Source organism: Podarcis cretensis (genome assembly GCF_951804945.1).
Source record: "Podarcis cretensis genome assembly, chromosome: 4".
Taxonomy (NCBI): Eukaryota; Metazoa; Chordata; class Lepidosauria; order Squamata; family Lacertidae; genus Podarcis; species Podarcis cretensis.
Window position 1 is genome coordinate 60,447,750 of NC_137173.1, and position 23,867 is coordinate 60,471,616.

Sequence of the window (23,867 nt, forward strand, 5' to 3'; positions counted from 1 at the left end):
GTGTTTGTGGGTGCATATCGCTGCCAAGTAAAGTGTTGGACTCTGCAGCCTTGGTTAATCATACCCAGTATCCTAAGAGGGTGCAGCAAAATCTGCTCAGAGCCATGCTGCCACCACCTTTACCAACATGAAATTTATACTCACCTCATGGCGAAACACAAACCCTGAAATGCCAGCCACAAGCTCAGCCAGGAAGACCAGAGACAAGAACATAGCATACTGAAATACAAGAGGAAATGAAGAATGGAACAGATTACTCACACTGCAGAGGGTTTTCCTCCTAGTTGGATGCATTACAATTCAGGGAATTCAATAAATACTGCATCTACACAAAGTGCAATTCTACAAATAGTTTTAGGAGAATGTCAAGAATGTTGCTCAGCAAAAAACTGGATGCCAAATTATCCCGCTGTTTCCCTTTTCCTCAAAATTGCAATTGCAAAACAGGTGGGGGAAAAGGGAGAAGAGGAATCATCAACGGAGGCTGGGAAAACCTATTATTGTGGTAAACCCAATTTGTTTCAGGTATGAAACCTGTCTAGACAGCTTGGTTACATGCTTTCCTGAAAAGGGCTTAATGCCAAAATTAACAAAGGGGGTGTAAAATCTGGGCTTGGGTGGGCAGGGAAGCCCCAGGGCTTAAAGCAGTTCTTCCCTGCGGACTTCCGGGTTGGCGCCATCGCCGAATGGCGGACTCCCTCCGAGCTCCGGAGGGAGCCTGCTCGGCAGGGGTTGGGTTCTACCGCGTCGGCGTCGCGGGGACCCTCAAAAACCATGGGCGCTGAAACCCATGGGCATGGTGACTCGGCGGGCACCGTTTGCGCCCCCCGACCCGCGAAGGAGCCTTTTTAAAGGCTACGGAGCGGGTGCCAGGGGGGGTGTGGTGCTATGAGTCCTCCGCTTCCCCTGCCGAGCGAAGCCGCATGCCATTTGGCGGAGAGCGCTGACTTCTTCCATTGAAAATTCGGATTAAAAAGAATAACCCGTGAGTAATTGGAAACTGGACTTAAAAAGGGGAAAAAATTTAAATTCGGAGCGAGCGGGGGAGGTGCAAAGAGGAATTCCGTCTCCTCCCTGTCGTAGAGGATTTAAAGCAAAGGATTTAACAACTAAGATCGAGTGCTACCTTGGTTTGATAAAGTTACTAATTTCACGATGGAAAATTATAAGACTGGGCTGGAGGAGAAAAGTAGAACGTGAGCTAAAATGCAAACCCCCCCCCCCCGGAACCGGGAGCGATCTGCGAGAGCACCGGGAGAGGAGAAACAGAGGCTTTGACAGCTGTCAAAGGAGCTGTCAAAGCTGAAGAATAAAAAGAGAATTTTGTTATGAGGACTTTGCCGGTTACATTTGTTACAAATTAGATATAAATTGTTTAAAACAAGGAATAACAAGTTACTTTGACTGTTGGGTGCGATCTGGAAGGAAACTGAGTTACTATAATCCCTCTAGAGGGGCTGTGGGACACTACAAGTATTGTTGGCATGGAATTTGAATTGGACTTTTTATCTCCTGGGAAACTGCAGAAATGGAACACTATTTTGTCTACAGAGGTCTCTACACTAAAGGAGACAATAGATTTATCTATTGAAGAATGGAAGGGACTTGACGTAAAGTTTTGTTCCTGAATAACAAAGCCTCTGTAGGGGATTTAGAAGCTTTTGGAATTGGAACATTTTTGCAGGAGAGCAAAAACTAGAGGAAAGTGAGGAGTGAGAATAATAAGAACAACATGAACAACAAGAATTGGATAAAGTTGGAAGTGGGAACATTTGGGACATCCAGATTTGAAAGGTTTAAAGAAACAAAATTGGAATTTTACTCTTAAATACAGAGATCTGGATGGAAAAAAATGGACCTTTTTGAGATAGAGTTTTTCTGAGATTGGACGCTCGAAACTAAAGATGATTAAAAAGACGGCAAAGACTATTAAAAAGACGGCAAAGTGGACTTGTGAAGGATTTCGGCCTAGATGTGAGATCTCCAGGATGACAACAGGCATTGATGGACATTGGGGAACGCAACCGGGAAAGGGGGGAGGGAAATTTGGAATCCAAAGGGTGTTAAATTATATTTTATTCTATTTTCTATTTTCTTTTATTTTAATCTGTTCTGCATATTAAAGAGGGGAACTCGTGGAAGGGAGCGGGGTCGATTTTAGGGGATGGAAAAACATTTTTAACATTGGGTTAATTATAATAAGTTTAAAATTTGGGGTAAGAACTTGTTGAATCTATTTGAAGGAATTGGAATACAAGAGGGGGTGGGGTGGGGAAGTCCTGGAAAGATGCCAATGGAAATAAGGCTATAAAATGGATGTTTTATTTCTTTTCTTTTTTCTGTTATATTTGAAAATGTTCAATAAATATTATTAAAATAAATAAATAAACAAAGCAGTTCTTCCCCATAGCATGTATTTATTTTGGTAATCAGAGTTCACCCTAAGAAAGCTAATGTCAGTTACTAAATCTGAGCCCATGTCAATAAGTTAAAATGCTATACAGGCTTGGCCTGAAAATATAATCTTATATGTGTCTACTAAGAAGTACTTAGGTAAATGTGCACAACAGTCTTTGCCAACCTGGTGCCCTCCAGATGTTTTGGACTAAACTCCTATCACCCTGGAGGGCACCAGCCTGAAGGCTGGAATATAGAATCGCAGCCTGCAGCTTCATTTTTTTTTATTCAAAAACAGTACAAAAAGGGTAGATAACACAGGTTCCAGCCCTAGCTATAAAAACTGGCGGTGGGGATAGTAATGCTTATCTTATGAGGTGTTGTAAACATGAAAAAAAGGAAACCAGCTCTTGTCAATTGCCCTAAGTCTTAGAGAGATTGCTGACTTGAAATTATCATGCCTTGTTATTTTTACAGTCTTGATTGTTTCATGATGTGTTCTGCTGTTTTACGGATTTTATTGATTTGGCACTTTTAATTGGATGTTAAATTGTGAGTTTTGGGGGGAGGGCAAGGACAAAGCTGTTTTTCTCTGAAATTATAAGGCAGGATGACAATAGTTTAAAACAGAAAAGTGTAGAGGGATGTAGTGGGTTCTAAATCAAAGGAATTGGGATGATTTCATGCCGAGATGGATCTTGCTGAACTCTGTGCTACTCATCAACTGCACTCAGCACAGTTAGGATCTACACATGCCTCATTTCAGAAAGCCCTTGAGAAGGGCATGATTCAGCTTAGGCACCACTCAAAATCATTACTAAGGTAGGATGCAATTTTTTTAAGTCCTCATGAAAATTCATCAGCATTTTAGTACACATTTATCCTAACGCACATATTTTTTGCAAGCAACTTTTCCTAGTACAGTATAATGCTTTTGTATGTAAATTTTACTAATGTATGCACTTTTGTTCCCACTGCCCCTCTAACATACATATCTTTGGACACACTTTTTTGGTTTGAGAAGTGCAAAATTTGGCACACATTCTGAAGGGTCGCTGCATTCTGGTCCCCACAGGAGGTATGAATTAGGTAGGAGGAGGAATCACATGCATGAAAATGCAGACAAACTGAATTTCTCCACCATCTCTAATTCAATGGCATTCAAAACACAAGGTAGGTCTTTAGGAAGGACTTTAAAAAGCATAATTAAACCAGGAGCTCAAGAACAGAAACAAATTCCACTAGGATCAATGGGGCTTGCTTTGACATGATGGCAGCAATCTCCTGGGCCCCACAGAAACGCGATGTGTGCACGCTCAGGGCTTTCTGCCGAGAGCTTCCCCAGGCAGCTGCCAGCTGGCTCACGGGTAGTTTGATACTCTGCTTGCTCAAGCAAGCTAGCTGGGAGCTGCTGCCAGGGAAAGCTCTGCAAAAACCCACCAGGATGTGCCTATTGATCCTTTCTATGTGGATCTCCGGACTGCAGCCAAAAGGCTTATGAATTAGCATAAATCCAAGTTAAACCAAGGACACACATTTGAGTGTGCTTGTCGTTTCCCCCTCATCATTGCTATCTTACTGTCATTTGCACACATGGCATTTCCCTAGTCTATACTTGAATATCTAGGTGAAATAGAATATTCTAATTTTTTAAAAAATCTCTTCTGCTTTCTTCTAGTTCACATTAACTTCATTTATATATGCACGAAAATATTGTGGGGCTCAAGGCACTTTTGGCATTGTTTAAAAGGCTGGCGGTCTTTTAAAACTATGTGCTTGTTCAACACAGTTGTTTCTTCCAACTCCACTCATAGCTCATTTAAAATTCAAATTTGGAAAAACTTTGGGATAGTATTCATCCACAATTGATGACATCATTATTTCAGGGGGGGCAGGTATTATATGGGGGGGGGGCAGAAGCAAGTTATCTGTGATGCAATTGGTCAGTTAGTTACGTATTTCTATTTATTTACTTGATTTAGGAGGGTGACAGCTGGGGATTATTTATTTCAGTGCCAATAACATTAAAATATCTCCCTGCAAAGAAACCAGCCAGTCAGGAACATGACTAGGTTTAGAGTCCTTTTTCTAATACTCTGCCTTTCCAGAGGCAAAAGTTTTTCTTGCATTGCAGAGAATTTAAACACGAAACCTCACACTTAAATTCTGACGTTCCAAAGGACTGTGGCACATGGTGCTGTTGTTCTGAATGTGTGGCTCAACTCTAAATTATGGGATTATTCCTGTATGTCACTCCCAAGAAGTCATACCAGGAGTGACAGATTTCCCATATGGATCTCTTTTTAGTAATTATACTCCCTTGCTCTGTGTGTGCCCGTGTGTGGCTGAAACCTGCTTGGCATCTGTTTACACGTAACAAGAGAAAATGGCCACTTTACCAATTTCTAGCACTCCAGCAGCACCAAGTTATTTGGCTGGATACTCACCAGCTTCAGCATCCATGGGCTGCCACGACATGTGGCAAAGCAGCCAAACAAGCCAAAGACGATAATCGTGGTACCCGTCCCAATGAGGACATAAGGGGCATTAGTGGAGTTTTCAGCAATGAGAGATATATATGTGCCTAAAGTCAGCTTCCCCCAGACACCAACAGCGAGAAGGATAACACCAGTTATCTGGAAAGTAAGAAGCAGAAAGTCAAGGTCAGAGTTTATAAGGATCAAAATATGGTAATACTGAACACACAGATATTTTTAAGTGTAGCAGAACTGATGTTGCAGCAACAATTTTTTTTTAATATAAAAAAATAGGTTTTTATTAGTTCCACAGAAGCTTAGAATACAAAATATTCCTTCTCCGTTTTGAGGTCTGTGGCAAGCAGAACCAAAAGCCAAAGTTCCATAGCAAATAACCAGCAACCCACTCATGCCATTTTAGGGAACAAAGAATCCAGTGTACTTAACGGGGCCTTGCACCAAATTCTTTTGACCTATCTTTTCTTATGCTTTCTCTGCCATGTAGAAATGCTGCTGATGTGAGATACAATTCAGAAGAAAATTCAAAAGATGCATTTAATCCAAAATGAGTTTTACATTCACAATGGGGGCTGATATTAAACAATGCCTGTTTAAATTTCAAGTATCTTGATCTCCTAACCTACAAGATCAGAAGCTCAATCTTTGGACCTTTCTTTAGAAGTGTGGGAAAGAAGCTGTAGGGCTCTCAAAATCCAGGAAGATTTGTTTCTATGCCACATATTATCCACATAGCCTGAGCACAACGCCATTGTTCATGTCAACCGTTACAGCATTGACACTGAAATACTGCGTGCTTTGTATTCCTGCTGGTGCAGAGATGGATGCTGTAATCCAGAGGCACATATGTGTTCTTTGCTGACATCTAGTGGACACAGTAAGCTGAGCCATTTGTGCATGTGAATACGGACCACTTCTCACAGGTGTTATATCTGAAATCTGCAAAAACGTCTTTTCCCCCTCTGCATTAACATGTTTGGAACCCAGGTTGCACAGGCAAAATAGATATTTGCATCGTTTTGGGGTGCAGAACTTAAGGTTGGCAAGTCCAGTTAAGTGTATATTTTTAAGAACAGACTAAAGTAAATAAATAACATGGTAACATGTAAAACATGCATTCATTAAATACTTTTAAAACATGCTAAGGAAACAGCTTCCCACACTCCTTTTTCTCAGAAGCCACTTATTACTACCCATTTAAAAATGCTCGGTCTCACTGCATCCTTGGTTTGGAAAAATAAAGGCGCTGTAGAATAAAATAATTTAAGGAAATAAAGACCACATAACAGATGACAACCAGCAATATACTGATTCTAAAGAACTTGTTTATTAGTTCTTAACAAGCCTTTACTTACTTAAATGTAAAAAAGACATTTCATAATTGTGAGGGAAAGCGAAGAACTAATGTTGCCACCAGAGGAAGAAGCAAAGAATACCAGTTCTTCAGTCCAAGACAATGAAAATGTTTCAAACTGTTCAGTGACTATTTAATTCAGTGTAAAAAAAGTGTTGCAGTCTTCTTCCCATTTATACTCAAATAACAATTCTGTAATCACATTCTTAAGGGCTCCTCTCTCCATCTTGTTCCATCTTGTTCCCAGATCCACCAAGTTTATTTTTACGAGGGGGAGATGTAGTGGTCAGGGAGAGCACAGGAGACAGGATATTTCTGATCCTTGTGCTTAAAATAGAGAGCAACCCTATCAGCAGACCTTGATTCTGGCAGGGTTAATGACTGAGCTTTCCCCTCAACCTTCTTCATCTCTATTTCCCCATCAACAGATGCTAGGAAAGAGGCCCTCTTGACATAGGAGACATTGACCTGATTACTTTAGCCTGATCTCAATCATGGCGTCAAGTCTAATTTTGCTTCCAAACTGATCCATGTGCCATGCTCAACAGAACAAAGCAGACTGGTGCGTGTACGTATCTACACCATGTGATGGAAAACAGATATCCAAGTATAAATCATTTTAACTTGAATCTTGTCTTTTCATTATCCTGTAAACCCTTCCTGGATCAACTTTTTTTTTTTTAAAAAAAATTCTCCTATATGACTAAGATGCTGGTGAATACTGAGGGTAAAGCCAATACTGGTTCTTACTTGCCCAAAATGTAATTATTTGGATGGTACAATAATGTGTGAGCTGCTTGGTAACTGAACCTTGATAATATGTGTACTTAATTTTAACGTTCCAAAAACATGTACAATTTGAACATGACATGTTGCCTGAAAATTAAAACCGTGAAACTAATTTCAGGGTGGCAGGAAAAACGTTTGTTTTAAAACCTTTTCCGCTGTGTAGATTATTTCTTTTAAATATTTATGTTATGAAATGCATTTTTATTTAGGAAAAATAGAAACAATATGACCACTAGGGGATTCAATGCCTTTCATTGGACATTACTGTACGGCTGCATCTTGGGTGGGGCTTACGTTCCAGGGGTGGCAACGGGTACCGTATATGCAAAAACGGGTATATTCATGCCACCGCCTTGGAAGGTCCCCATGTGAGCATCCTTACATTTCCAGAGCTGTGTGATGAGCGGGCCTTGCCCCCCAAGCAAGGCAGAGAGATTTTGTACTTTTAACGTTGTTGAAATCGCACGTCTAAGTTGCGATCATACTGTACAGTTCTGGGTAACTACCAGCATGGCAAGATCACAGACATGCTGTTCAGGGTTTTCTTCTTTAGGCTTAGGCTAATTTCCCCATACCTGAAGACTGAATAACGGTAAGCCATATGAACCAAGGTTGCAGGCTTGATCCTCGTATGGGACAGCTGCATATGCCTGCATTGCAGGAGGTTGGGCTAGATGATCCTCAGGGTCCCTTCTAACTCTACAGTTCTATGATTCTATGAGGGGTTAAGTGGTTTGGTTTGGTTTGGTTTGGTTTGGTTTGGTTTTTGCAAATAAATAAAAGGTTCTGTTTTTTGCTACCGTTAAATTACACCATATATCAGATTTTTTTAAATTTTATAATGCAACATTCACCCCTTCCCTCCACATTATGTTGTATCAACAGTATACTGAGTGCAGTTTTCAAAAGTAAAAAAGAGGGGTTTCATACAGAATTTCTCCTTGGTACAATTACATCTCTTGAGATACATTCAGTTCATATGATGCCTCAGGCATCACTTCTGATTGTACAGATAAACAGAAGCGCAAGACTCTGCCAGCTCAGTATGGTCTGGAAAGATATCTCTCCAGTGATACACATCATTGGAGAGGGCCAAAAGAGAGGAATTGCCAATGAGAGCATTATATACTAATGGTGAACTCAATTCTCCAATTGCTGGTCCTCATGTAGCCAAAATGTCACCATCAGCTCGCAAGAGGGAAGTACAGTATAGGACATCTGAGGGGGTGGGTAAGGTTTGCAAGTGTACGAAAAAAGCTTGGGGGGGGCCTCCTTAAAATGGTGTGGGGGAGAGAGAAACAGCCCAGTGAGCATTCAGTACACTAAGTGGGAATGGAATAGAGCAGGCATCCCCAAACTTGGCCCTCCAGCTGTTTTGGGACTACAACTCCCATCATTCCTAGCTAACAGGACCAGTGATCAGGGATGATGAGAATTGTAGTCCCAAAACAGCTGGAGGGCCAAGTTTGGGGATGCATGGAATAGAGTATCCTGGAAGGCAGCATAGCTTGGTGGCTGGGAGTATTCCATACTGCAACGTTTTGTTGCAGGTCCCACTTGTCTTGTTTGCTTATGATCTGACGTTCAGAAAGGTAGCATAGAAATAAATCTCTCTTCCACCCAAATGAAACATGAAGGGTATACATCTGTGGCATATCCAGGTGCCATGTTTTGCAATCCAGCTCTCTGGACAGGAGCACTGATTACTGCAATCCAAACGGGGATCATGCTGGTCCGATGCTACTGAAGGACTAGTGGAATCAGCATAGAGCAGAACAGCCAGCATATTTTCTCAGAACTGCACTCAGCATGTGCTGGAGGGAGGCATCTATCACCTTCCTGTTAAACAACAGCATCACTGGTAATGACTTCACAAGTACCAATAAAGACTTTCCACTTATTCAGGCAGAGACCATGTGTTTCAAATGAAATTTTATGCAGTGGGCATATGCTTTAATGGTGTTTCGGTGGGTCGAAAGGAATTTTAATGAAGCCTTGTATATTTGCAGCTTGAGGTTTTGTGCACATTCCTTGACAAAGGGAAGGCCAGAGCTGAGGCCTCTGCAACATAATGAACAAATGATCTCAGACCGGGGAGTGTGGGATAAGAGCAACAAGCAGATGAGCAAAGCTTCACTGGCCTGGGGCAGTGTCATGCTGGCTGCAGAAAGGGGCAGCCGTGGGCTAACAACAGTCCAGCATCTCAATCAGGATGTGCAAGATGGCCATAAATCAAAAAGAGGTTATGATGACTACCCTAGTGTTAAACTAAGACGGAGCGGCTGATTGCCGTGGGGCAGCCACCCAATAAATCTGGCTCAGCCTCATTTCAATGCCCTTCTTTTGGCATCCATTTGTCGTATTCACTGCATTTGCTCTGCTAACAAGGCTCATCTTCTTTGCTACATTTTAATCAGCATTTCTTCTGCAACACACAAAGGTAATGGCTTATAATATAAAGCACAGGGCTGCAAGCATTTCTGCTCACTCTCTGATCCTGCAGGTTGATAAGGACATGTGTCAGGACAGTACACATGGGTGCTCCACTGAATCATTTGGTGCCAGCCTTCACATAAAGTAGCATTATGCATTAGCTGAACTACAAAGCCCATTCAGCTTCTGCCCTCTTGTGGCAGGTTCTCAAGTATGATGCAGAATTAACTGCAATGTTTAAAATAATAAGTTACGCCGCTTTAAATATTGCTGGTGGTAAGAATCAACAGGTTATACCTACAAAAATGAATTAACTTATTTTGCTGAAAATGAGGGCCATACTTTCCAAGACTGTGTCAGAAAACTTGTTGTTGTTGTTGTTTAGTCGTTTAGTCGTGTCCGACTCTTCGTGACCCCATGGACCAGAGAACGCCAGGCACTCCTGTCCTCCACTGCCCCCCGCAGCTTGGTCAGACTCATGCTGGTAACCTCGAAAACACTATCCAACCATCTCATCCTCTGTTGCCCCCTTCTCCTTGTGCCCTCCATCTTTCCCAACATCAGGGTCTTCTTCAGGGAGTCTTCTCTTCTCATGAGGTGGCCAAAGTACTGGAGCCTCAGCTTCACAATCTGTCCTTCCAGTGAGCACTCAGGGCTGATTTCCTTCAGAATGGAGAGGTTTGATCTTCTTGCAGTCCATGGGACTCTCAAGAGTCTCCTCCAGCACCATAATTCAAAAGCATCAATTCTTCGGCGATCAGCCTTATGGTCCAGCTCTCACTTCCATACATCACTACTGGGAAAACCATAGCTTTAACTATATGGACCTTTGTTGGCAAGGTGATGTCTCTACTTCTCAAGATGCTGTCTAGGCCTGTCATTGCCCTTCTCCCAAGAAGCAGGCGTCTTTTAATTTCGTGGCTGCTGTCACCATCTGCAGTGATCATGGAGCCCAAGAAAGTAAAATCTCTCACTGCCTCCATTTCTTCCCCTTCTATTTGCCAGGAGGTGATGGGACCAGTAGCCATGATCTTCGTTTTTTTGATGTTGAGCTTCAGACCATATTTTGCACTCTCCTCTTTCACCCTCAATAAAAGGTTCTTTAATTCCTCCTCACTTTCTGCCATCAAGGTTGTGTCATCTGCATATCTGAGGTTGTTGATATTTCTTCCGGCAATCTTAATTCCGGCTAGGGATTCATCCAGCCCAGCCTTTCGCATGATGAATTCTGCATATAAGTTAAATAAGCAGGGAGACAAAATGCAGCCTTGTCGTACTCCTTTCCCAATTTTGAACCAGTCAGTTCTTCCATATCCAGTTCTAACTGTAGCTTCTTGTCCCACATAGAGATTTCTCAGGAGACAGATGAGGTGATCAGGCACTCCCATTTCTTTAAGAACTTGCCATAGTTTGCCATGGTCGACACAGTCAAAGGCTTTTGCATAGTCAATGAAGCAGAAGTAAATGTCTTTCTGGAACTCTCTAGCTTTCTCCATAATCCAGCGCATGTTTGCAATTTGGTCTCTGGTTCCTCTGCCTCTTCTAAATCCAGCTTGCACTTCTGGGAGTTCTCGGTCCACATACTGCTTGAGCCTTCCTTGTAGAATTTTAAGCATAACCTTGCTAGCGTGAGAAATTAGTGCAATTGTGCGATAGTTGGAGCATTCTTTGGCACTGCCCTTCTTTGGGATTGGGATGTAGACTGATCTTCTCCAATCTTCTGGCCACTGCTGAGTTTTCCAAACTTGCTGGCATATTGAGTGTAGCACCTTAACAGCATCATCTTTTAAAATTTTAAATAGTTTAGCTGGAATACCATCACTTCCACTGGCCTTGTTATTTGCAGTGCTTTCTAAGGCCCATTTGACTTCACTCTCCAGGATGTCTGGCTCAAGGTCAGCAACCACACTACCTGGGGTATATGAGACATCCGTTTCTTTCTGGTATAATTCCTCTGTGTATTCTTGCCACCTCTTCTTGATGTCTTCTGCTTCTGTTAGGTCCTTTCCACTTTTGTCCTTTATTATGGAAATCTTTGTACGAAATGTTCCTTTCATATCTCCAATTTTCTTGAACAGATCTCTGGTTCTTCCCATTCTATTGCTTTCCTCTATTTCTTTGCATTGCTTGTTTAAGAAGGTCTTCTTGTCTCTCCTTGCTATTCTTTGGAAATCTGCATTCAATTTCCTGTATGTTTCACGATCTCCCTTGCATTTTGCTTGCCTTCTCTCCCCCGCTATTTGTAAGGCCTCATTGGACAGCCACTTTGCTTTCTTGCATTTCCTTTTCATTGGGATGGTTTTCGTTGCTGCCTCCTGTATAATGTTACGAGCCTCCATCCATAGTTCTTCAGGCACTCTGTCCACCAAATCTAAATCCTTAAACCTGTTCCTCACTTCCACTGTGTATTCATAAGGGATTTGACTTAGATTGTATCTTACCGGCCCAGTGGTTTTTCCTACTTTCTTCAGTTTAAGCTTGAATTTTGCTATAAGAAGCTGATGATCTGAGCCACAGTCAGCTCCAGGTCTTGTTTTTGCTGACTGTATAGAGCTTCTCCATCTTTGGCTGCAGAGAATATAATCAATCTGATTTCGATGCTGCCCATCTGGTGATGTCCATGTGTAGAGTCGTCTCTTGTGTTGTTGGAAAAGCGTGTTTGTGATGACCAGCTTGTTCTCTTGACAGAACTCTATTAGCCTTTGCCCTGCTTCGTTTTGATCTCCAAGGCCAAACTTGCCAGTTGTTCCTTTTATCTCTTGACTCCCTACTTTAGCATTCCAATCCCCTATAATGAGAAGAACATCCTTCTTTGGTGTCACTTCTATAAGGTGTTCTAAGTCTTCATAGAATTGGTCAATTTCAGTTTCTTCAGCACCAGTAGTTGGTGCATAAACTTGGATTACTGTGATGTTAAAAGGTCTGCCTTGGATTCGTATCGAGATCATTCTATCATTTTTGAGATTGCATCCCAGTACAGCTTTTGCCACTCTTTTGTTGACTATGAGGGCCACTCCATTTCTTTTACGGGTTTCTTGCCCACAGTAGTAGATATGATGGTCATCCGAACTGAATTCACCCATTCCCGTCCATTTTAGTTCACTGATGCCCAGGATGTCAATATTTATTCTTGCCATCTCATTTTTGACCACCTCCAACTTACCCATGTTCATGGTTCTTACATTCCAGGTTCCTATGCAATATTTTTCTTTACAGCATTGGACTTTCCTTTCGCTTCCAGGCATATCCGCAACTGAGCGTCCTTTCGGCTTTGGCCCAGCCGCTTCATCAGCTCTGGATCTACTTGTACTTGCCCTCCGCTCTTCCCCAGTAGCATGTTGGACGCCTTCCGACCTGAGGGGCTCATCTTCCAGCGTCATAACTTTTATATGCCTGTTGTCTTTGTCCATGGAGTTTTCTTGGCAGGGGTACTGGAGTGGCTTGCCGGTTCCTCCTCCAGGTGGATCACGTTTGGTCAAAACTCTCCACTATGACCTGTTCATCTTGGGTGCCCTGCTCGGCATAGTTCATAGCTTCTCTGAGTTCTTCAAGCCCCTTCGCCACGGCAAGGCAGTGATCCATGAAGGGGTGTGTCAGAAAACTATGACTATATAATTCCTTGATTCCCTCCTCCTTTGTTCACCTCCTACTCTTCACAAGCAGCTTTAAAAGGAAGTCACTTCATAAAATGTCATGGGAAAAGCTTTTCCAGTTGCTCGAACGTGATACAACCTATGCGTAAAACATTAAAAAGCCAGAGAGAGAGAGAGAGAATGGCATTTGGCAACTGTGGAAAGAAAGGCCTCTTCTACGCCTTCCATTTTTTCACAGCTGTATTTCTTTTCTTTCATTAGTTCCATAGATATTGGTTGTCAGTATTACTGGGAACACCCTTTTCCCTCAGTCTGCAGCACAGCACAAAAATGCTGGCAATAGGCCACATCTGCAAACAAATAGCTGATGCCTTTATTTGATCAGGAAGCAATAGTGCCAGCAGGCATCTAATCACAGGTTAAACGCTCCAGGTCAAGGGAGCAGAAAAGTAAAGTAATGGGAAGCCAGTTGGCTATATTAAGAGGGGGAACTACTGTCCCCTTAACACATAACATTTGACCTGAAACTACAACGGAATCGAGAAAGCACCTCTATAAAATGAATGCAAACCACATTTTAAGAATAATGTGCCTGAAACTAAATGCTATATCATCAATGTGTGCTCCAACTCTGTGTTTCCAGAAATAATGGAAATGCAGGGACAGATTAGAGGAAAGTTAAGGGTAGCATGATGATAGTTCAGTTGGCAAAGCATAACTCTTAATCTCAGGGTCATGGGTTTGAGCCTCGCATTGGAGAAAAAGATTCCTGCATTACAGTGGGTTGGACTAGATAATCCTCGTGGTCCCTTCCAACTCTACAATTCTATGATTCTATGAACTCATTTCAGACTTTAGTGCCTACTTGGGGGGGGGGGGACCTATTTAAAACTGTCCAGCAGGAAAGCATGTACAAGGAGAAAGTGGCAGTGGGGAAAGGGTTAAGCACCCCTCCCATCTACCAGTGTAAGTTGTGCCCACATAAACATGACAACTGCAGAACAGGTTCCTTGTGGCCGCCATGCTTTCCTGGTAACGTGCAGTGGAGTTTTCAAGTTGGCTTGCTTCAAAGGTAGATAAATTTGTGGCTTTAAATCTGAAAGGAGGGAAGTTCCGACATTATATGCAAATATTAGCAGTAGTTACATGTGCACTGAAAGTTATTAAGCAAAAAGTATCTCCAACATTTACAAAACATCAGAGAGATCAAATTGCTTTGAACGCCTCTGTCACAGGTTCAGACAGGATTATATTTACAACTTGGCTTCCTGGGTAATGGTCCTCTGAAAGCCATCAGGGAAGCCTTATTAAAAGGCTTGCTTCAGAAAGGGAATTCATAAGTAGTGTGTATGGCAGCAGCAGCAGCCTGTGTGGCCGCTTTTATTCTCCCACAGGTGCTGTCCAAAATGTTTTTATGCTTTTAAAATTATACAAAATCACTGTGCAAAATTATGCAAAGCAGAGATGATACACTTCTGAAATAGAACCACTTCCCCCATACAGCTGTACTTATTTAGCATATCAGCAGGAGCCTCAAACACTGGACAGACAGTCATTGCTTGCATTCGATGCACTGTTGAAATCTAAAGGTGTTCAAAGGGAAGTTGCCCTGCAGCTTCTGCCAATTAAGACAAGGCCAAACTGACTTCCAAGCTGATACTAATGAGAGTTGCCCCACTCCTTTTTTTATTGAATGCCTTCGTTTGATCTCCTACGTTGCTGAAAAATAATAATCTGTCAGAGCGATCACAGGGGTTGAGGGGCAGAAATTAAATGGGATCTATTTAATGGGCCTTTGACCCTGCTCACACAGTTCAACTGAAGTCAAACAGACAAATTCTCAACTCAGCAGAAAACGATACTTTTTATTGGCCTGCCAAGTCACACACAATGGCCAGGGCCCTGAAGCATTTTCAATTATTTCAAGTGTTGGCCTCGGTACCCATTTTTTCTATAGTTGTCATGTGAGGAGGCAATAGCTCAGTGATGGAGCAAGCTGGAAAGCACCAGGTTCCATTCCCGGCAACCCCAGTCGAAAAGGTTCTCAAGTAACACTTTTAATCTGTGATATTTTACTGTATTTTTGGTTTCTATGGAAGCCGCCCAGAGTGGCTGGGGAAACCCAGCCAAATGGGCGGGGTACAAATAATAAATTATTATTATTATTATTATTATTATTATTATTATTAATAAAAGGAGTGAGAAAGACTTAGGCCTGCAACCACAAACACATATCCATCAATTTGATTCCCTCTTCTTCCTTCTTTTTCTCTCTCTCCCTTTCCCCTTTTGTTTCTCACCTTCTCTCCCCACACCACTGCCCCAAATTCTCTCTTTCTTCCCTCCTTCTCCTATCTGGAAAGCAATTAGCCTGACACCGATGCAACCTGCATTTGAAAGTTAACTGCTGCACAGGGGCTGTGATTCGGGAGGTTGGAGGGTTACAGACCCTCCAAGTGTTCCTATTTTCCAGGGACAGTCCTGGATTTACAGAAGCCATCCTGATTTCTGATTTAATCCCAGAATGTCCTGGTTTTGCTTAGGATGCCCCTATTTTCATCAGAGAAATGTTGGAGGGTATGGAGTTAACCTTTCCCTTCTCCAGCTGCAATGCCCCCCCCCCCATCACTCTATCACACAGTAACCAGGCATTTAAAAGGCTTCCATTGGCACAAAATGGAAGCTGTGCAGGAAGGGGCATGATGGAAGAAGCAGAAGGCCATATGGGAGGGGCATCATGGGCCGGCAGTTCCCCATCCCCTGCAGAACAAGCTGTAAACAGACTCCTTTATGACAGCACTTTTTTTTGTGGAGAACATTTTCCAAGCACTCAACATGTACACTTTTGTACCTAGTAGAATGCTGTACTTTCTTCTGAGAGCATGTTAATGGAATGTGTGGTTGCTGTATGGAATGTAGTTGTAGTAGAGTCAATGGCACACCAGTTCCCAATAAGAACAAACAACAGTGGGCTGACAACAACAGCAAACCTTCACTTTTTTTTTTAAAGGATGGTGAGGGGTATTGGAACAAAGAGTGTTAAAGGTAAATTGTGGACAAGGATCTGATAAAGAAAGAAGTGCTCCAGGCAAATAAAGGGAGCAGGAGAAGGCTAGAAGGAAGAGTCTCTGAGGGAAAGGAAGACTGACATTCACATGCTGATTTGAAGCAACCAGACAAATCTTTGGTTGCAGGCCTCTAGTATTACTATTACTATTACTATTATTATTATTAAACCCCAGATTTAACAACCTATCAGATTTGAGTAAATGAAGACATTAAGCACACTACTATACTTGCCCAACTTGCGCAGGAAGCATGCCAGCCATATCCAGGCCAGGCATCTGGTCATTTAATACTCTTCATTCTTTGAGCAAGCAGGCAGAGTAGGGATGAGCAATAACTGATTTTCAATATTGTGATATATCACCAGCTAAACATCACAATATGCTGATATCCCACGGTGACTGAAATGAGAATGGAGCTACGTAGAGGCATTGACTGGCTTCATGGTTTTTCCTGCATCCTGATTTTTGCCACATCGGCTCTTATGATTCACTGCTCCCTGTTTGAGGCAGGGGAGGACTGAGCCAGCAGAGTTAACAGGGGCTGCAGGAATTGAGAGAAGCATTGGCTGGCTTCACGGTTTTTCCCACATTGTGATTTTTGCATAGCACACAAACACACAATATTCACAATACATTGCCAGGTCAAAACTTATGATACCAATATCATGATATGGACTTCAAATCGGTTTTGGACGATATATCACCCAGTCCTAAGGCAGAGTTTGGGAGGGGTGGGCTGGAGACATTAGGTTTCAGTCCCCCTGCAGCCTCTGTTAGAGCAGGTTGGTCGGGAGCTGTCCATGGTTCTGCATTGTACCTCCCTGTCAGAACCCCAGTGCAGAACAACCAAAGCCAGAAAGATTCACAAGCTTGAGATACAGCAAACTAAATTAACAACTAAATCCAGAATCTCAATTAACTACCAAGGGTGCAGAGTTAAAAGAATAAAAACTGGACTGCAGAGGTCACTCTTTGGTATTGAATGGGAAGGGAATCAGGTATAGCAGCATGGCTCTGCTGAGACGCTGAAAATAAAATGCAGAATCATATTGGAATATCACCTTCATAATGTTTATGGTGATGATCACAATCTGTTGTCAGCATTAACTATTCAGATGCTTGTCTTCTGAGGTACATAATAGAAAAATACAAGAAATAAAAATGTATAGCTGAAGACTAGGAGTTGCTGCATTAACTGCACATATTTGAAAACCAAAGGAAATGCACAGGGTCAAAGAAGTCCAGGTTGGGCAGGGGAAGGACAAATACCCACAAAGAATGACAGATCATTGAATCTCAGAGTTGGAATGACACAGTTGGAATCTCAACTAAAACATCCATGACAGATGCCCATCCAACCTCTGGTTAGAAACCTCCAAAGAAGGAGAGTCCACAACCTCTCAAGAGAATCAGTTCCACTGTTGAACAGCACTTACTGTCAGAAACTTCCTCCTGATGTTTAGCTGGAATCTCCTTTCCTGTAACTTACCCTCAAGAGCATGAGAAGACAAGCTTTCTTCATCTTCCATATGGCAGCCCTTTGGATATTTAAAAATGGCTGTCATATCTCCTCTTCTCCAGGCTAAACATACCCTGTTCCCTCAAATGCTCCTCACACAGCTTAGTTTCCAGACCCTTAATCATCTTGGTTGCCCTCCTCTGCACATGATCCAGCTTGTCAACATCCTTCTTAAATTGTGGTCACAGTATTGACACAGTATTCCAGATGTGGTCTGATCAAAGCAGAATAGAGTGGTACTATTACTTCCCTTGATCTGGACACTATACTTCTGTTGATGCTACCTAGACTAGCATTAGCTTTTTTGCTGCTGCATCACACTGTTGACTCATGTTAAGCTTGACCCCTAGATCCTTTTCACATGTACTGCTAGTAAGCCAGGTGTCCCCCATGCTATATTTGTACACCTGGTTATGTACAATGCAGAACCTTACTTTTGTCCCTATTGAAATTCATTTTGTTAGCTTGTGTCCGGTTCTCTAATTGGTTAAGGTCATTTTGAATTCTGGTTCTGTCTTCTGTGGCATTAGCTACCCCTCCCAGTTTGATGTCATCCCCTCAATTCCTTCTTCCAAGTTGTTTATAAAGACATTGAACTACAATGAGCCCAGGACAGAACCCTGCGACACCCCACTTTTTTCCAGCATGATGAGGAACCATTAAAGAGTACTATTTGGCTTTGGTCAGTCAACCAGCTACAAATCCACCTAACAGTTACTTCATTCAACCCACATTTTACTAGCTTCCTTGCAAGAATATCATGGGGAACTTTGTCAAAAGCCTTACTGAAGTCAAGATACACAATGCTCATAGCATTCCCTGATCCACCAAGTTTGTAATTCAATCAAAAAAAAAAGAAATGAGATTCATCTGACATATTTTTGAAAAACCCATGCTGGTTCTTAGTAATCACAGCATCCTTTTTTCAGTGCTCACAGACCGACTGTTGAATTACCTGTTCTAGGACATTTCAGTGTCAAGCTCACTGGTCAGTAGTTAGCTGGGTCTTCTCCCCCTCCCCCTTTTTGTAGTTGATGACAACATTTGCCAGCCTCCAGTCTGCAGGGAACTCACCTGTTCTCCAAGAATTCTTAGAGATTATAGACAGATAGTACATTTTTTCTCATTAAGGGATTACTGAGGCAAGAGGCCACAGTGTTTTATTTTCACAAAAAGTCGACAGTCGCCTTCTCCCACATCCAAACTTCCAATCCAAAGCACCAATTCAGGTATTAGTGAAGCAGGAACTTGGCTATTCATCGACAAACTGCTCCCATAACACTGCACACATTCAGGTTGCTGCAGCTATCAACAAATACCACCAGATGGCAGTTTTAAAAAAGAACTGCATCCTTGTTAGAAATGCTAACATTTTCCCTTTCACATATCTTCCTTGCACTGTTTCAGCTGTTGTTCTTTTAATGATGCAGGCAAACTACAGTGCCATAAGTCTCTTATTGTTGATGATGTTTTAAAGAATACTAATCACCTTAGGAATAATCTGTTCAAAACTTGGAGTATATTTTTGACACATGTGGGCTGAGAACTCAGGAGAATGTTAGCATGACTTTTTACAAACAAAACAAAGTTCAGAATAAATAATACATGTTTTCAGACCCCATCACATCGCCGAACCTATTCTTAAATTATTAGTGTTTGTAATAGTAACTGTTATATCTGCAAACCTGAACACTGTTTTTAAAGGATCACAAAATAATTTTAAATAAAATATCTTTATATCCACATTGTGAGCAATTTGAAGGATTATTTATGTATCATTAATTCATGTATGCCTATCTATATAATTTTATTTGAAAACAATTCCGTTTCCAAATTTACAAGAATTTATCAAGTATAAAGTCATGCAGATTTATAGGCACAGACACTTAATTTCACCATTTAGCTAAATTACTCTTATTTTGTTATATTCTATTTATCACTTTCATCTTTCCTGCAGTATTTTTAAATCCTTCTTTTAGTCACTATATAGTTTTATTACTCAGCCATAATTCAATGTGATCAGTTTAAGTTCCACTAAAGAGGGGCAGGTTCCCTGTATCAATGGAAAACTCAAAGCAGTCCAACTACTATATAGTATTTGTGAGCAATGCAGTTAATCTTAAAGAAAAGGTAAAAATTATGCTTTGTATTAATGAGATCAGACATTTCTCTTCCCAACAGCCTGCAATAGGATTTAATCTCTCTTGCCTATAGTTCCTTACAACACTGATCCTGCTATATGGCTTCTGTAAATTCCTCAGTTAGTCTTTTGCTTGGTTGATTTTAACTGCTCTAGTTAATTGTGATTAAACACAATGCCAGTGACCATGTTTAACACTGCAATGTACTTTGTAAGAACATAACATTTATGTGTGGTTTGAATACAATTCATGATTTATAACATTATCCTTTACTTGTTTACTACGGCAGTAAAACAGGGCCAGAAGTAAAAGCTACTTATCCACTAATAAAAACTTTAGAGTGCATTTAGGAAACAGGCTTATCCTTAACAAAAAAGTAAGCTGGTCTACATACCTGATCACTACATATGCTCTAAAAGTATTTAATATGTATTTTCTCACTGACTGTGTTGACACATACAGTAGAACCATGGCTTGGTTTTAGGAGGAACAGCCACTTGAGCTTCCATCAAAGACTAACAGCAGCTTGTTTTGACTCTGAACCTGGCCAAAGTACATAAGTCTTAACTATGGTTAGTGGAAACAAACCAACTTCAAACCAGTTTACAAGGCTTGCTTGATTCCATAACCATACTTAAGATTACTACAGTTAGTAATTTGGCTAAACTGCAAAAGTTTCCAATTTCTTCTGTGTGGGTGCAGCAGCCCATTCTTGTAATGCTAAACCATGCATTAGATTTATTTATGAAGTAGACCACTATGTGTCCTGGAATCGCAGTGATGCACTGAATCACTACCTAATAATAAATCATATCTTCCAAGCAGTTTTCTGAGACAGGACTGTTTTGCTAGCATATGCTGAGTTCCAATATTCTAAGTGATATAATTTAGTAGTAGGTGAGGTTTTTTATGACACACTGAAAATAATGGAAAGAGTTGTTTGCAATAAAAGGTGAAAAGCATGTTTTACATTTGATATACAGTCATACCTCATGTTGCGTCCGCTTCAGGTGGCGTGTTTTCGTCTTGCATCCTGTAGCAACCCAGAAGTACCAGAATGGGTTGCTTCCGAGTTTCACCACTCACACATGCGCAGAAGCACCAAATTGCGCCACGCGCTTGCACAGACACAGTGCTTCTAGTTGCGGGCTTTTCACATTATGGACAAGCCTCCAGAACAGATCCCATCCGTAACATGAGGTACCACTGTAAATCTCAAGGTTTTTCAGTGAATATGCCAGCCACAGAACTTCATGAGCCATGAGAGCTCTTGTTCAGAGCACTTTTGGCATTACTTTGTGCTTAATTAAAATCAGTTTTCCTTGGCAGAATCCGAAACCAGGAGAAAGAGACAGTGGAAGAAGATTGGAAGAAATTTAAAGACTATTTAAGCAAACACTATAATATTAATGAAGGCTAGAATTGACATGAGTTTTAAAATTTTGTGGTTTTTCAGGGGCGTTTATTAAGGAAAAAGAACAGAATTATTAAAAAGTAATGGGAAATAAGGGAATGGATTTGCTGATTAGATAAATGGAATTAGAATACAGAAGGGGGAGGTGTGAGGAGGTTGAGGAAATTAGGTTTAAGAAATAAGACTTGAAATTATACATGTTTCTAGTATTGTGTCTGTGTATGTTTGTATTGTTGTTTGTGTTTATTTGTTTTAATTTGGAAACTTTAATAAATATCAATTAAAAAAATAAAATAATAATTAAAATCAGTTTTCCTGTTCTTATCAGGTGGCCTTGGGCAGGATAGATACTAAAAAATAAATGAATAGCATCTTTTCCATTCCTTATTTCAGTAACACACCAGAACCCTAAAATCCTAAGCACACACAATTAGCCCACTGATTAAAATTAGCCCCTACTATTTAATCAGCTAAAATTTAGTTGATTAATCTATTGATAAATCTTGTAATTCATTACTTATCTCAGTGGGGGGAGATAATTGGGAGAGAGAGAGAATACAGTGCTTCTGAGTGTGGTGCTGAAATCAATCCAGTGTTCTGTAGTACAAGGAAGACACTTGACTATTGTTTGCAGTCTCTGCGGGTGCCCTGAAATGACATGGTGAATAATGCTACATTTGCTTTGAGTGTGTGTTCATCTTACACGCATACATGTTATGTCTCCAAGTAAACTCTCATGCTATACTAGTTAGTAGCAGGCTTCTATAGCCTGTTGACTTGGACCCCATCTCACTGGGTTCTTAGACAAAGAGCTGCTCACAGACTTGTACTTAAGACTCTCATACAAAGCAGAAAGAGCTGTATTAAAGAGAAGCAGCTGCTGGATTTAAAAGGGAGGGGAGATGCCAGCCATAAGCCTTCATCCATATGGAGAGCAGAATGTTCATCAGGCTAGAATTCAGATCCTATGGTACTTGGGACTCATCACCATGGCAACAGAAGCAACAGCAAGGATGGTCAAGCTTGCTGCTCCCTCTTCTTTGAATTCTAGAAACTTCCTACCCATCTCCATCAGTGTAGATGTTACTCTTGCTATGAGGATGCAGCTGAAAACATGCTCATGGTGAGCTCCATCCCTCCCTGCCGTAACATGACGTAGGGCTTTGCTTTGCACCCGCATCTGCCACTACTGGATAGCCAAGGAAGCAGTGTGATGATTGGAGGTTGGTAGACTACTATGGGCTGTTACAACTATTGTGTTTGCCACCTTATCAGAATCTTAACAGAGTGCATGTCACTCTAGGCAACTGCATAAATATATTTTTGGTGAGGGCTGCCGAGGAAGGTAGCTATGGGGGAAAGAATCAAGCAATTATAAAATAGCTCCAGGTGTAGCTGGAAACAAAGTGAACTGCAAGGCAGTGTTCTAAGTAGGGCTTTAAGCCTTAGTAACAAGTGAAAGGTACCTGGTGGCAGACCTCTGGAAAAAAGGGACCAGTTCCTTACAGTAAAGTTGCAGAAAGTGTATCAGCACATCTTGAAACGATACACAAATGTAAAGTGAAGTCTGACAAAGTTTGGTGCGCTCTCTGGTGATGGGCAAGATCCACTCAGCCTGATTCATAGTTTCAGTCTGTCCAAGCATTCTTGGAGAAAACTTGGGGCCCCTCCAAGCTTGTTGAAAGTGAATTTCACTGATCGCAAAACCAACATGCAAACCCCAAAATAAAAAAAAACCCAAACAACCAGAACATTTGTAGTATGAAAAGTTAAGGGATTTCAGCAGGAAATTACAGAAGAGTAAATAAATATCCTGACTAGAAATGACTACCCCAAAACATTTGCAGATGTAAATAGTACTGAAAGTAAGTTTGGGTGTGACCACCCTGATAGCAAGAGCAGAAATCATCAATGTGCAATAAAGACAATAAAGTAGCCCTTGGTACTCCTCCTCCCCTCAAAAAACCTATTCTAAAATTAGGTGAAACACCCAGAACAGCTCCTCTGCCAGAGCCAAACCCCCCCCCCCCCACTACCAGATTACTTCCGCTCACCATACTCTGGGGCAGAGGAGGGAGTCCTATGGTAGAGAAGAATAGCAAATGTTAATTTGCTCCTGCTTGCAATGAATGCTTGTTCCCATTAGCAATAAAGGCTCCAAACATGTCTGGAAACCATTTGTTGCAGTCAAACCTTAAGTTTGGGAAGGTGGATGGCAGGGCACAGTGGGTAAGAAGGAGAAAAATTAGCAGAAGAGGAAACTGGCATTGGTAAAGGACTGATGCTGAGCTTTTAGAAATCAAGCTAAAATTCAGAGAGGTGGAAGGGTCAGCTCAAAATGGCTCAGAGATTTCCAAACTGGTGAAGTTCATATTCTAACACACACACACACTTCTGCAATTTGCCAACAGTTAATTGTTAGTACTCATAAGCTCTGCTTTGGGTTAAATAATAGTTCTGATTTCAGTTTGCCCTTTACTGACTATATGAGCCTTATTTAAGCATCAGCCCCCCTAGCTTTTTTGTAGACAAGCAACAGATCATGAGGGCTTTGAAATCAGTACATACGCCAAGCTAAAACCACGAATAGAACCATGAATAAAATGTGCTCATCCACCCCAATGGGAGACTGCTGTTTTGTTTTTTTGTATGCTTTCTATACAT

At 41.4% G+C, this 23,867-nt stretch overlaps 1 protein-coding gene and 1 long non-coding RNA gene across 2 annotated transcripts in view; one reads left to right on the forward strand and one right to left on the reverse strand.

Annotated features, from left to right (window-relative positions):
* LOC307215333 overlaps positions 1–23,867 on the forward strand; it is a 153,453-nt gene that overhangs the window by 57,059 nt on the left and 72,527 nt on the right. The gene's annotated exons all lie outside the window — the stretch shown is intronic.
* The window catches only part of TSPAN7 (tetraspanin 7), a 76,301-nt gene that overhangs the window by 14,998 nt on the left and 37,436 nt on the right, over positions 1–23,867 (reverse strand). The window contains exons 2-3 of the mRNA XM_079974539.1: positions 4,845–5,033; positions 145–219 (exon numbers count right to left, since the gene is read on the reverse strand). Of these exons, the coding sequence (XP_079830665.1) occupies positions 145–219; positions 4,845–5,033 (264 nt within the window). The remainder of the gene's footprint in view (positions 1–144; positions 220–4,844; positions 5,034–23,867) is intronic.